Source organism: Acanthochromis polyacanthus, chromosome 14 (genome assembly GCF_021347895.1).
Source record: "Acanthochromis polyacanthus isolate Apoly-LR-REF ecotype Palm Island chromosome 14, KAUST_Apoly_ChrSc, whole genome shotgun sequence".
Lineage (NCBI taxonomy): Eukaryota > Metazoa > Chordata > Actinopteri > Pomacentridae > Acanthochromis > Acanthochromis polyacanthus.
The window spans coordinates 8,857,083-8,871,807 of NC_067126.1; the positions used below are offsets into that span (position 1 = coordinate 8,857,083).

Consider the following 14,725-nt stretch of genomic DNA (forward strand, 5'->3'; position numbering starts at 1 on the left):
TCTTGAGGAAATCCTGAACTTGATCTGCGCTAGCCAGTAATCAGAAATATCTAAACAACAGACAGAACCACTACTGCAGCTATATGCCGCAGATACATCACTCATCTTCCCCTTATTTTCTTTCTTTATTTGTTTAAATGCTGCAGAAATATAAACTGAGACACTGCGTGACTCTTCAGGCAACAATATTTCAGCAAGACAACATTGTGGGACAGTTCAGTCAACACTGAAGGAAAGAAGGCAAACATGAAGTGAACTTTCATGACCAATCATGATAGCAATCACAAGCTTACAGCAAACTCAGAGGACCTTCTACTGAGACGAAAGCAGGGGGTTTTCCTCATAAGAAGTCAATGTTTGTAAATGTCAGAGCTGTTCGGCGTGTAAAAAGCATCATGCTCCGTTAAGGACTGTGTCAGGACTTTATATTGTGGGTTGATGTGCTTTACTTGTTTTCAAAAGTGTGTCAAGGCATGCTTTTTTAGAATAAAGGAGAATTTAAACAGTTCTCTGTGTGGTTGGACAGTTTGATGGGAGGACAGTTAAAGATGTGAGGCCTCGACAACAAGCTCAACTGAGCTTCTCAGCTGGAACAGCAGCGCCATCTTAAGGCAGAATAAACAGAAAACAGCGTGAGGACATTTCCACAGGAGCAGCAGACATTTCTCACATCTGTGCAGAAAAGACGAGGTGACTCGACTTAAACTAACAAACTACTATAATGTGCATGTAAGGAAAAAAAAGTCTATCCAGTTGCAGAGAATCACTCAAACAACTCAAAGTCTGTCTGCAAAAAAGAAAGCAAACTTTTAAAAAAGGAAGTGAGAAGAAAGCTCTTCACATGAGAACAGTCATGTTAAGCACCGCAAGCAACAGTCACCATATTCAGCTTAATTAATGCACCGCAGAGGCTGATAATCGTCCTCTATTGTTTGATATCAGCTGATAATATAAATAGCGTGACATCACAGACCACAAACAAGAAGTGAAGCGTTAACCATACATCTGCAGTTCAAGGAAGAAGCTGCTGCAGCAGTTCAACCTCGCTGTGAGCAAACTATTGTTTTCACCTTTATATATTTAATCTAAAGGAGTGTTTCTGGCGCCGGCGTCCTTTGGTGGTATGTAAGACCTGAACTCTGCTCTGTGATGATGTTCATTATGTGCACTTATTTCTCATTTTATCACTTGAAAAAAGCAGCTTTTATGGGGGTTTAATCTTCATTTGTGCATTTGTGTTTAACCTTCTGAACCCGAAGCAGCTTCTGAGCGTTTTTTTGCTCCTGTCACATTTTTACTCAGCGTAAGATCATTTTTAACTGAAATATAAAGTCCTGCACCTCTATGGAAACAGAACAACCACAAATAGGAGAGAAAGCTTAAAAATGTGTTGTAGGCTGTATGACAGTGAAAATGCCATAAATTATAGAACAACAAAAAAAAGCAAAAGTTGGACTTCCAAGACAATTTGTTGTACTGGAATTAAGATGGTCAACATTTTTCCAGTTAACAACACTGGAAAAACAGTGTGGCTTCATATTGTAATACTTCTTTTTTTGACAACCTATGCAAACTAAATGATTTCCACACTACTGTGCTCTTCAGCTCCAGAAAGATGTGTCACCATGCTGAATACATCCTCCAACAACTTGCTCCTCTGTTCGCTGTGAGAGTGTTTGAGCCATGTTAATTTTTTTTTTTTATTGATCCACTGTGTTTTATTTTCCTCCCAGTCTCTGAATTTTTGGCCACAGCTAAGTGAACAGTGGCTTTTTGGTTGCGTTAAGGAGCACATAATGTTTTGGTTTTTCACACAGTTGCTGCAAAAGATTGGTGATTTTTTTTATCAAGACATGCAAAACAAAGTGATCCTGGTTAAAAAAATGTACATTTTAGGCTTCGATTTGGTTGTCTTTTTAAATAAAACCAAACAGCATGTCAAACAGTTGGGACTTAGAAATTTAAAACGTCAGAAAATAACACTGAGGAACGACCCTAATTTTCAAAGGTGCCAACGCTCAAATAGCACTAAATATTATTAATGCTATTTAGTTCACATTTTAGTGCAACAGCATCTAATGAAAAAACATGGCTATCAGACAAAAAACTAAAGTGGACATTGTTGGAAAGTGTAGCAGTTAATGCGACGAATAAATAAAACGGAAACGACTGTCTAAAGCTGCCTTTACAGAAGATATTCTAACACCCTAAGTAGAAACATTTGCTGTATTTCTTTGCAAAATATTATAGGTATCTGAAAATATTTTCAACTAAAGCAGGGGCGTCAAACATGCTTTGTACAGTGTAAAAATTATAGAGATGACATTAAACTTTAAAACTGTAAATCTAAAGTAAGCTGTAGACCATGACAAGTTGTTTGAATCATAAAGTAAAATACTAGATTGCTCGTTGTTCTTTTGTCATTTTGTGTGGTATTTTTGTAATATTTTGTCTTGTTTTTGTCAGATTTTTGTCGTTTTTCGTTTTTGTTGTTTTGTGTTTCCTTTTTTTCTCACTTGTGTTGTCTATTTTTGTCATTTTGTGTACCGCTTTATTTGTTGTTTTGAGCATCGAGTTTTCATTTTGTTTCACCCTTTTGTAATTATTTCTCTTGTTTTTGTCAGATTTTTGTTGTTTCTCATTTTTGTTGTTTTGCGTTTCCTTTTTGTCTCACTTGTGTTGTCTATTTTTGTCATTTTGTGTACCGCTTTATTTGTTGTTTTGAGCATCGATTTTTCATTTTGTTTCACCCTTTTGTAATTATTTCTCTTGTTTTTGTCATTTGTCCATTTTTTGTCAATTTGCATCTTGTTTTGTCATTTTGTGTTTCAGTTTCATAATATTATGTCCTTTTTGTCTGACTTTTGCCATTTTGATCGTAAAGTAAACTACATTCAGTTCCAGACAGCTGTGATTACATGTTTTGTCATCAGGTATCTGGAGTCTGTGAGCTGTAAGTTGTAACGTGAAAATGACAAACTGAGGCATAATGTTGGTGAAATAGAACTTATTTTTCCTAAGAAATCTCAGGTTGTTCATGATGTTTTGTAAAAATTCCTTAAATGTAGGGCTGGACCCGAATATCCGGACATGACGATGGTATCCGAATATTAATTTTGAGATCCGAATATTCGCTCCCAGACAGCAGAAGAAATTTCAACATTGGCATCTTGCTTAAGGGCACTTCGATATAAAACAGAAAAGAGAAGCAGGGAACTAAAAATACAACATGCCTTTCACCTGTGGTGAAAGAAGCATTGAAACACCCCAACCCTGTGTTGCAAGGCCTCAACAGTTGGTAAGAAATGGAAGTCGTATGAACTCAGAGGGTACACTCACATTAAACTCACAGACTCCACTGAATAAATGTCTTCTGTTGGCTCGGTAAAGTTTCACAGTTTAGATTTATTTCTTTAACTACTCTCACTTGTCCATCCCTGTGAAATGAGTTAATGTGTATGTTTTACAGGCGTGGGCCGCTGAGATGCCCCAATACAGCCTTTAAATGAAGATTTAACTGCTAAAGGTCAGCGTAATTAATGCTTGGCTGGACAGCAGGCTTTCCTACAAAACTTATGTTAAACACTGAGCTCAAAAATTCTAAATTCAAGCTGGATTCTTACACTAAACCTATCAAAAACATCATATTTATTATGCAAGGCAGCAAACTGTCTGCACTGAATTATGGAGACGTACTGAACGCTCCATCTGCTGCCATTAAACCACCAATGGCACCATTCCAATCATTACACAGAGTTTTTAGGGGAGCTCACCTTTATTTGGCACTTTTTCACGGCCAGAAACAACATTTATGAAGCCCCTTTTCACGCTTTTATTGCTATTAATTAGACTATGAGAAATAAAAATAGGAAAACAGATGAAAAGGAGCTGCTGCTGCCTGATTTCAGCACCACGGGGGGTTTGGTTTGTTTTACGGCCGCTGGCACAAAGTAAGTTTGATTTTGTTTGTCTTTTATTGGAGTTAAAGTGAGTGTAGTTTATGATATTGTGCCGACGCGCTTCGGTGGCGACGGCAAGAACAGCATGCATGCTGGTATCTTTATTAAAGTGAATGGGTGATGAATCATACATCAATAATAGCCTGATTTCATGCACGATCCGTGACGATGGAGACAATGAAAGAGAGAAACGCTTCGGAAAAAAACAGCACAATATCAATATTTTACTGAAATCGACCCCCCAAAATATCACAAATCATGTTTTCAGGGGAACTCGTGTATTTTTACTCCGCCTGGTTCCCTGGAGTTCACACTGATCACACTGTGAGTTACATGAAGGCTGAATAAACACTGCTGATCATTCAAAATCAAATATGAAGGCTGAATGATCGTCACTGACATCCTGAAGGCAGCAACATACCTCTGCCTTCATATATAACACCTTCCAAGATATTTAAAACATCTTTAGCTGATGCAGGGCAAAAGTAAAAACCACGACACCAGTTAATGCCAGAGATTAGTGTTTTAAAGTTCCTCATTCAGACCTCGAGCTGTTTCATAATCATCTGTGAGCTTGCACAGATGTATAAAATTATAATAATAGGTCTCACTTTTACAAAAAATATTGTGTAAAAGAGATTTCCAGGAAAAATTAGCCTTTGGCTGTGAGTTTGAAAGAATCATTTTATTTTAAAAAGTAAAGAAAGACTGCAAAATTATAGGATTTATGAAAGCCAGAGACAGTAAAAACTGAAAAAAAACCATCAAAAAATAATCAGAAATCACTAAGCTTACAATTGTGCAATTTAATTAAAATCACTTTATTCTACATGTTTGTTTTTTTAAATCACACACACACACACACACACACAAAAAAAAAAACCTTTCAGATTGACCAGATTCTGTGAAAAGCAAAAATCCTCTGCTCCTCCGTAAGAAACCCTGATTGGCTAAACAACATCCAACAGTCATGAGGCAAAAATTCAGACAGTTTTCGGCTGAACTGCAGGCAGTGTTTCCACAGAGAACAGACGAGACACAAGAAAGACGAAGAGGAAAATAAAACACAGTGGATCAATAAAATAACTGCGGTTGTGATAGCAGGGTTGCTGCAGTCAAGCCTGAAATTATTCATACCCCGAGCAAATTTGGACTTAAAGTTACTTTTATTCAACCAGCAAGTTTGTTTTTGATTAGAAATGACAGGTGCTTCCCAAAGGATAATGAGATGACGTACAAGAGGCATCACTGTGGACAAAATGATTTCTCAGCTTTAACTGACATTTAAAAATAACTTTAAGCCACAATTTGCCAGGAGTTTGAATAATTGTGAACTCGACTGTATCTGCAGCAACGTGAAGCCACTGTGAGAAGCTGGAAAATGACTGTGTATCATGATTCTGTTCTTTAATTTTTGTACAATAAATAATCAAGAAAATTCTACTTTTGGTCTGATTTGGTCTCGCTCCTTCTTCTGTTGTTCCGGTAGCAGTGCAGGACTTTAACTGCAGTTAAAAAATGAGCCCACAGTGAGGAAAACCGTGACAAACTGTTTGGGGATCAGAGGGTTAACTATCTTCTGTGCTCTTGCAGATCAAATGGAGGATGCCCTGCACACACTGTCACCAGCTAATGCTTCCTCCCCCTCCTCTGATTACCCCCTCTGCCCCACCGCTGCTACTCTCTTCTTCCTCCCCTCCATCTACACCCTCCTCTTCATCACCGCTCTCCCGGGAAACGGTCTGTCTTTGTGGGTTTTCCTGCGCTGCATCCCCACCATCTCCCCCACCCACGTTTATCTGTCCCACCTGAGCATTTCCAACCTGTTGCTGTCCATCGCCACGCCCTTCCTGGCAGCCTACTACGCCCTAGGACAGGTCTGGAAGCTGAGCGGCGTCCCGTGTCAGCTCGTCCTGCACGGCATCACCCCGGTGCTGCACATCAACATCTACATCAGCCTCATGATCCTCACCTGGGTGGCCCTCAGTCGCTTCGCAGCCCTCATCAAGAACACCCACGCCTCCAGACCCAGCGCCTTCACCACCCTGCTGCCTCACTGCTTCTTCTCTCGCCTCACTAAGGTCTCCTTCGCTAACGCCGTGTGTGTGACGGTGTGGGTGGTGTCGGTTGGCGGCGTCGTGCCGGTGACGGTCTACTACTCGGTGTATGAGGCGATGAGCGGTGACCATGAGGAAGGAGGACGTGAGGAGGTTTGCTACAGCCCAGCGGTGGAGCTGGGAGGCAGCGTGTCTGGGACTCTGTCGGTGCTGGTTATCACCATATTCTTTGTGGTCTACCTGCTGGTGCTTCTGTCCTACATGATGGTGCTGAAGCACATCAGACGCTCACGTCGTGACGCTCACATCACCACCTCCAAGAGCCTGCTGAGCAGAGTGCTGCGAAACATCGTGGTCATCCAGGTGGCTGGGAGTTCAATTAGGTTTTTCATTTCTATTGTTCTGCAATTTCAATGAGCAGATTTTTTTTCTAAAGTGACGTACATCTGAGAGTAAATAAAACACAAGCAAGAAAACTCATCACCTGATTAAAAATGTACAACTTACAGTTAAAGCTCTGTTTGCAAGACACATTCATCATGAGTCTGAATTATTTCAAAATGTCTTTTACCATTTCCTAATCAGATCTAGTTTAGAGTTACTTATTTGTTATCTGGGACCCAAAACTATGAAATATTTGGCTGAATTTTGAGAATTTCAAGATTTCAGACCTGAGAATTTTCATGTTACCTTCAAATACATCTGAGCCAGAAACCAGTTTGAGAAGTTAGTTTTTGACGTCACATCACCAAAAATGACAACAATTGTCCAGAATGACTCAGAAATTGTACAAAATCTTTGTCCAGCATCTCCAGAAATAAAACTCCAGACATGAAATGTGGAGAGAACAGACAAAATAGTTTGATCAGATCAGAATGAATTCATCCAGCAGTTTAATTACTGGACCTGAAGATGGCAGAAAGTCTAAAAGCTCCAATCCAGGCTGTTCTAGTGTCTCCATAAAGTTCCTCTAAGTGAATATATGTGGATGGATCCATGACTGTTTTGAAAAGTATAACATCTGAAAAAACAAACATTTTAACTTTCAGATGGTTCTTAACTCATCTGTGATGTGCCATTCTGTTGAAAAGTCCAAGCTTAACATTCTGATGCTTCATCAAAATCACTGTATTAATTCTACAGGTCCAATTGAAAGATTTGCCAAACATTAACTGTTTTCATTTACCAGATTTTATAAAAAACTAAAACATTTTTCGCTCCTGAGCACAACCATGAAGTCATGAAAGACTCTGTTCTGACTGACAGCCACCTGATAAACTGAACAAGTAGACTAAAAAATACATAAAACAAAATCATTCCTATTACCTCCTGCTCTGCCTGTATGCACCACAGTCCTGTTTCTCACCCTTGAAATTGTTTTATTGCTCTTATTATCCAGGTTGTTTTCTCTTCAATAGATCCTTGCTTGTGTTGTATCTACTCTCAGATGTACGTCGCTTTGGATAAAAGCTCAATGAAATTGCAGAACTGTAGACTAGTAGCAACTATAGGTGCAAATAATAAAATATCTGTAGCTTGTAGAGTCACTTTTGTTATTCCAGTACTGGTGACACCTTTGGGAAAACTGTTGAACCTGTTGATTGCAAGATTTTTCAATTTCTGAAAAGCAGATAATCAAAGAAATTAAATTTTTCAGTTTTTTCTATGATTCATGGCATTATAACTTTTCACTGCAAAAAGACCTTTGAGTTTCCTCTCCTTCTAGTTTTGGGTGTGCTGTTTCCACAGAGGTGCAGGACTTTACATTCTAGGAAAATCCGAGTTCACAGTGAGCAAAAAATATGACAGAAGCAAACAAAAAGCCCACAGAAACTGCTGCGTAGGGTTCAGAGGGTTAATTCCTGCCTCTTGAGTTAAACATAAATTGGTACAGTCAGCTTTATTTTACTTCTGTTTCAGAGGACTGTTTTCTAACCGTCTCCCCACAGGTCGTTCTTTCTGTTTGCCTGCTGCCGTACCACATCTTCAAACCCATCTTCATCTCTTTGGCTCATGATCAACTTCAGCTGGCGCCATCCCCAGGCACCGACACCTACAGCGGCTGTCACCCGCTCTCCATCTTCGTCGAGGTGACTAATTTGGTCTTAATGTGAATAAAATGATCCCTCACTGCTCTGAGGATTTATAGCAGCTGCCATGATGAGTTTCTCTCTGCTCTCTCTGTAGCTGAAGAACTGCCTGTTCCTTCTGGCCGCGCTCAGAGCCTCGACCGACCCGGTGATGTACTTCATTTTGGACAGAACTTTCCGTCATCGAACCCTCAAACTTTTGCGGTGCAACAAGAGCATCGGCGAACAGAGACAAATGTTCTGGACGACTAAAGAAAGCACCAATCAGAAGGTTGAACAGCTGGGGGAGGAAAACGTGGTGACGGCTACTGCGGAATTAAGTCAAACTGTTTTGTAGCTGATTTTCTGTTGAAAGAACTCTGTAATGTGTGCACTGAAGTTAATGTACTGCAACAATCACTTATCGCAATTACAAATGCCGGAGTTAAAGTATTCAAGTATCCATGGAAAAAGACAATATTCGAGTCACAAGAAACTGCTCAAGGTTTCTTCCCGTTATAAGGGAGTTTTTACTGGCCTTAGGGCTCCCTCTGGGGGTTCAGCCTTATGGGTTCTGTAAAGTAGAGGTGGGCGGATCGATCCAAATATTGATAATATCGATACCAGCGTTGGTATTGATATCGGTGATACCGACCCTCTATTTACTTGGTATCGCACACCACTACCGCAAAGCGTCTTGAAAGAATTTGACCTGAATATAAATAAAATTGAATTGAACTGAAAACTCACTGATGGGTTTGAGACACAGTATCTTTAAAACTGTATATATATTGACAAAATTACAAGATTCATCAGAGCTAAGAACTATAAAAACAGAACAGATTGCCAGAATTTAAACTATCTAAAGGTTCTTGAAGTATCAAACTGTGACGTACCTATCGGTTTAGAAAATTGACCAAATTTAGGCTAAAAATTGCGATATTTCAGTGAAATCCGATTATTTTACATCTCATTTAAATTCTGCCAAAAATAAACCATTTGCTCTAACCAAACTCTGTAAAAAACTAAAAAACTCTGTGTTTCTTTCTGCAGCCGTAAAGTCATGAGCGACTATCATGTGAACAGCAGACACATGACAAATATTCGGATACTTTTCGGATGAGCTGCAGGCAGTGTTTACACAGAGCAGACAGGAGAAAAGCACAGAAGCTTTTATAAGAGAAATTCAACTTTTGTTGTCTCTTTTTTCACGATTTTTTAAAAATGAGAACTGTACAGAAAACAGTTCTGAGTTCTCTCTTCTTCTAATTAATTAATGGTTTCTCCATTTCCATAGACGTGCAGGACTTTATATTTCAGTGAAAAATGAATCCACAGTGAGAAAAATGTGTCAATCTTCCAGAAACCATTCAGAGGGTTAAGAAGTAAATAAATAAATAATACAGGCATACTACTGTTACTCTTGATCTCCTCAGGTAACACATTGAATATGCACTTGCAAATAAAAGTAACAGTCCATTTGTGTAAAATGTCACATTATTACTTCCTAATTATCATCATCTGCTTCGTATTTCTCCAGAGGGATCCCAGAGTTCCCATGTGGATATTACAGTGCAATTATTTGCTTTGTTTGTTGTGCAATATATACACGTGGACAAAATTGTTGGTACCCCTCAGTTAAAGAAGGAAAAACCCACAATTTTCACTGAAATCACTTGAAACTCACAAAAGTAACAATAAATAAAAATGTATTGAAAATTAAATAATCAAAATCAGCCATCACTTTTGAATTGTTGGTTAACATAATTATTTAAAAAAACAAACTAATGAAATAGGGCTGGACAAAAATGATGGTACCCATAACTTAATATTTTGTTGCACAACCTTTTGAGGCAATCACTGCAATTAAACGATTTCTGTATTTGTCAATGAGCGTTCTGCAGCTGTCAACAGGTATTTTGGCCCACTCCTCATGAGCAAACAGCTCCAGTTGTCTCAGGTTTGATGGGTGTCTTCTCCAAATGGCATGTTTCAGCTCCTTCCACATATGTTCAATGGGATTCAGATCTGGGCTCATAGAAGGCCACTTTAGAATAGTCCAACGCTTTTCTCTCAGCCATTCTTGGGTGTTTTTGGCTGTGTGTTTTGGATCGTTGTCCTGTTGGAAGACCCATGACCTGCGACTGAGACCAAGCTTTCTGACACTAGGCAGCACATTTCTCTCCAGAATGCCTTGATAGTCTTCAGATTTCATCGTACCTTGCACACTTTCAAGACACCCTGTGCCAGATGCAGCAAAGCAGCCCCAAAACATTACTGAGCCTCCTCCATGTTTCACCGTAGGGACAGTGTTCTTTTCTTCGTATGCTTGGTTTTTGAGTCTATGAACATAGAGTTGATGTGCCTTACCAAAAAGCTCCAGTTTGGTCTCATCTGTCCAAAGGACATTCTCCCAGAAGCTTTGTGGCTTGTCAACATGCATTTTTGCAAATTCCAGTCTGGCTTTTTTATGAGTTTTTTTCAGCAGTGGTGTCCTCCTTGGTCGTCTCCCATGAAGTCCACTTTGGCTCAAACAATGACGAATGGTGCGATCTGACACTGATGTACCTTGGCCTTGGAGTTCACCTTTAATTTCTTTGGAGGTTGCTCTGGGCTCTTTGGATACAATTCCAACGATCCGTCTCTTCAATTTGTCATCAATTTTCCTCTTGCGGCCACGTCCAGGGAGGTTGGCTACTGTCCCGTGGGTCTTGAACTTCTGAATAATATGAGCCACTGTTGTCACAGGAACTTCAAGCTGTTTAGAGATGGTCTTATAGCCTTTACCTTTAAGATGTTTGTCTATCATTTTTTTTTCGGATGTCCTGGGACAATTCTCTCCTTCGCTTTCTGTTGTCCATGTTCAGTGTGGTACACACCTTTTCACCAAACAGCAGGGAACTACTTGTCTCCCTTTAAATAGGCAGACTGACTGATTATGAGTTTGGAAACACCTGTGATGTCAATTAAATGACACACCTGAGTTAATCATGTCACTCTGGTCAAATAGTTTTCAATCTTTTATAGAGGTACCATCATTTTTGTCCAGGCCTGTTTCATTAGTTTGTTTTTTAAAATAATTATGTTAATCAACAATTCAAAAGTAATGGCTGTTTTTGATTATTTAATTTTCAATAAATTTTTATTTATTGTTACTTTTGGGAGTTTCAAGTGATTTCAGTGAGAATTGTGGGTTTTTCCTTCTTTAACTGAGGGGTACCAACAATTTTGTCCACGTGTGTATTATGTTTTGACTTAATAAATAAATGAGAAAATCTAATATGTGTGGACTACGCCTGTTATATCAAGTAAATACGAGTGTCAGTGATTCTTTAAACGTTGGTATTTCCAGGTTTGAACCCTAACTTCCATCAAATAAAAGCCTGTTTGTTTGCAGGTGTAATCTACTTTCTACCTTTTTCTGACTTCCTTCAGGCTACTTTGACAATCAGAAGTTCACACCTGCGCAGAGCTGCACAGATACTCATAGTACACCTCAGGGCAGAAGTGCAAGTTCATTTAAACATGTTTATCGTTTGGGCATTGAACTAATCAGCATTAAAAGGCTCGTGTGCACAAGACGCAGCCAGTTTAGTGACAGTTCTCTGTTTCCCCGACCTCACACCAGCGTTTCTGAGAAGAGCTGTTGTCCTAATATTAACTGCTAGCGCTGTTTAAAAGCTAAACTGAGAGAGCGATGAAAGGGGAACAGCGAGGCCACGGCTCTCCTTTGCGTGTGAATCACCTGATGTGGTTTCAACCATTATTCTGCAGGAGAACAGAGACCTGAGGCAGAGACAGAAACGTCACAAACACCGACAGATGTGTGATCAGCAGGCACAAGTGCCTCTACGGTTGCTGGTTAAGACCCTATAAACATACATTTAGAAGCTGTTCCACAAAAATAAACCCTTCCTGCATTTAAATGCCTTGGATGTACCTCTACAGTGTTTACCCAGAATGTGCAGCAGGATAGCAGAGCAGCAGCATCTTTAAAGAAGGAACATGACTGCATTAAATAGATTCAAAAAATAAAAGTATCCCCATACGCAACTAAAAGTAATAGTAAAAGCAATGATTTTTCTCTAAAAATCAACTCAAGTAAGAGCAATAATTCTGTTGGTTTACCCCGTGAACGCGTGTCTCATTTTTACTCACTGTGGGCTCATTTTTCACTAAAATATCAAGTCCTGAACCTCAATGGAAACAGAACAACCATGACTAGAAGCAGAGAGAACTCAGAAATTCATCCTGTGCAGCTTTTGACATAAATCCTACAAAATGAAAATCGAATGTCTTCAATTATTTAGTTCAGGTATTACCAATACTGAAGAAAAAATAGTGGCTCTACATACTATAAATATTTTACTGCTTATATTTTTACAGCCTCCACAAACCCAGTGTTTTTCACTCTACTCTGCACTTCCACTCTAGAAAGATGTTTCACCATGGTGAGTGTATCTTCAGCAAGTTGCTCCTCTATTTACTGTTTCCGAGCCATGCTGCATTTATTCTATTGATCCACTACGTTTAATTTTACCCTCAACCTCTCGTGTCGTCTCCTCTCTGCTCTGTGGAAACACTGCCTGCAGTTCAGCTGAGAAGTCCCTGAAATGTTGTTATCTTGTGCAAACAGTACCTCTTTTTCTGCTATTTTTAAATGAGACATGCAGAATAAAGTGATTCTAACAAAATGTGATGATCTTAAGCTTGGATTTGGTTAATTATTCTGATAGAACCGCATGTTATTGGATGACTAGTTCAAAGATTCTTCGTATTTTACAGCTTCTGGCTCTGATAAATGGTGGAATTTTGCTGTTTTTTTTTTTTCTTTTAAAGCTAACATGTTTCCAAGCCACCAGTGAGTTTTGGGGTTCAGAGAAAAGAAATTTGCTGTTTAGCTCTTTATAAAGAGCAATAAAACCTTAAGAAAAACACACACATTTGGTACCTGTATGCACTATAAGCTCTGCTGTTGCAAAATGGTTTGGCTTTGGCAAATTTTTCCAATGAAACATGTTGAATAAAAAGTGATTTTGAAAAATGATCAAGATTTTAGGCTTAAATTTGATAATTTTCCGCATGTACCCTGGTAAATGGTTGTTGGAAAAGTGAAACTCCAATGATTTTCTGTGTTTTTACAGTACTGGGCTCTGATAAATGGTGTAATTTTGTCTTTTTTTTTAAAAAAGAAAAAAAGAAAACAACATATGTTTCAAGCCCACTAGTGAGTTTTGAGCTTCAGATAAATGAAGTTTGGCTGTTTATCTCCTTAAACAGAGCAACAAAACCTTAACAAATATACTCTAAGAACCACATCTGGTACCTATATGCACTAAAGGGAAGCATTTATCTGCTCTGCTGTTGCAAAATGGTTTGGTTTTGGCTGATTTTTTCAACAAGACATGAAGAATAAGGTGATTTTGATTCAATATTAGGATTTAAGGCTTAAATTTGTTTAATTTTCCACATGCACTCTGGTAAATGGTCTTTGGAAAAGTGAAAGTCCAGTGATTTTCTCTGTTTTTACAGTTTCTGGCTCTGATAAATGGTGTAATTTTGCAGATTTTCTAAAGGTTAACATGACTTTCAAAGCCGCTGGTGGTGGATTTTTGGGGTTCAGAGGGTTAAGATGCATTTCAGATTGTATCCCAGGTCCTTTGTTTCTCACTCATTTCTTTTTCATCGTGCCATCTTTTCATCTGGATTTGTACTGTGACATACAAAAAAAATGATGTAATTTTCAAGTATACAAGGAAATGTTTATCGAGCGTCCCTCATTTGCCACAACAAGGCATAAATATTTCATATCTGTGTGTCAAAAACCTTGCTCCGTAATTGTGAGTGAGAGATTGCAGAGTGTGCACTGGTGTTTGTGCTGGAGGTGTGTGAGAGTGTACTTGGAGAGTTTTCAGGAAAACAATGTTCTGTGAAGTGCGGCCCCTGCAGATGTGAGTCCCTCTAGGGGTCCTGGGCGGATTTTCAGGCAGAGAGTATCACATATTCTCCAGTGTGCTTCCCCCTGAAACTCACCCATAGAGGCCAGAAAAACACACAGCACTGGTAAAGAAATGCAGCCAGCAGAGAAGGAATTCACACTGAGAGAGGAGGGTGGCTGGAAGAGGACAGGATGATAACAAGCCATGTGCTGAGCTGAGACATGAGCCACTTCTGCAGGAACTAAAGAAAAGTCTCAGTGCTGGTTTGGTGGCATGAGATGGAAACAACAAAGTCGGGGTTTGAAACATCAAAACAAAGCAAGTAAAAAGTAAAGAATACTGACTATTCTTGGGTGTTAAAATTCACCACTATGACTTCCAGTGCTGTCAAAACTAGATGGACAAAGACGCCATGTTTACACCGTGAGACAATTACAGGAACATGCAGGCAGCCGAGCTGAGAAAGATGGCGACCACAGGTGGGAATTAAAGTGGAGAATTTCCCTACCAGTACAAGAATTACTAGAAATACTATATATGACAACAAAACACACAATAATCCACATGAAGTAGTAATAAATTATATAAACAAAGCCTGCTCCTGCTCGTTGGAGGTCCAGGAATCTTTGGATTGTATGGGTTATTAAGTGTATGTATGTATGTTTTTGTAGGGCTGAATCTATAATGTCCACCATAAATAA

The 14,725-nt window shown here is 39.1% G+C and overlaps 2 protein-coding genes across 13 annotated transcripts in view; one reads left to right on the forward strand and one right to left on the reverse strand.

Moving 5' to 3' along the window:
* caska (calcium/calmodulin-dependent serine protein kinase a) overlaps positions 1 to 14,725 on the reverse strand; it is a 219,882-nt gene that overhangs the window by 81,553 nt on the left and 123,604 nt on the right. The window lies entirely within an intron of this gene.
* LOC127536992 (probable G-protein coupled receptor 82) lies at positions 5,553 to 9,691 on the forward strand. The gene is made up of 3 exons (XM_051958416.1): positions 5,553 to 6,379; positions 7,966 to 8,106; positions 8,204 to 9,691. Exons 1-3 carry the CDS (start codon positions 5,558 to 5,560, stop codon positions 8,441 to 8,443), a joined length of 1,203 nt encoding a protein of 400 aa, XP_051814376.1. The 5' UTR covers positions 5,553 to 5,557; the 3' UTR covers positions 8,444 to 9,691.

Coding starts and splice junctions, on each gene's coding strand:
- LOC127536992 (XM_051958416.1), top strand. CDS start 5,558: ATGGAGGATGCCCTGCACACACTGTCACCAGCTAATGCTTCCTCCCCC. Junction 6,380..7,965: donor GAAACATCGTGGTCATCCAG/GTGGCTGGGAGT, acceptor GTCTCCCCACAG/GTCGTTCTTTCTGTTTGCCT. Junction 8,107..8,203: donor CGCTCTCCATCTTCGTCGAG/GTGACTAATTTG, acceptor CTCTCTCTGTAG/CTGAAGAACTGCCTGTTCCT.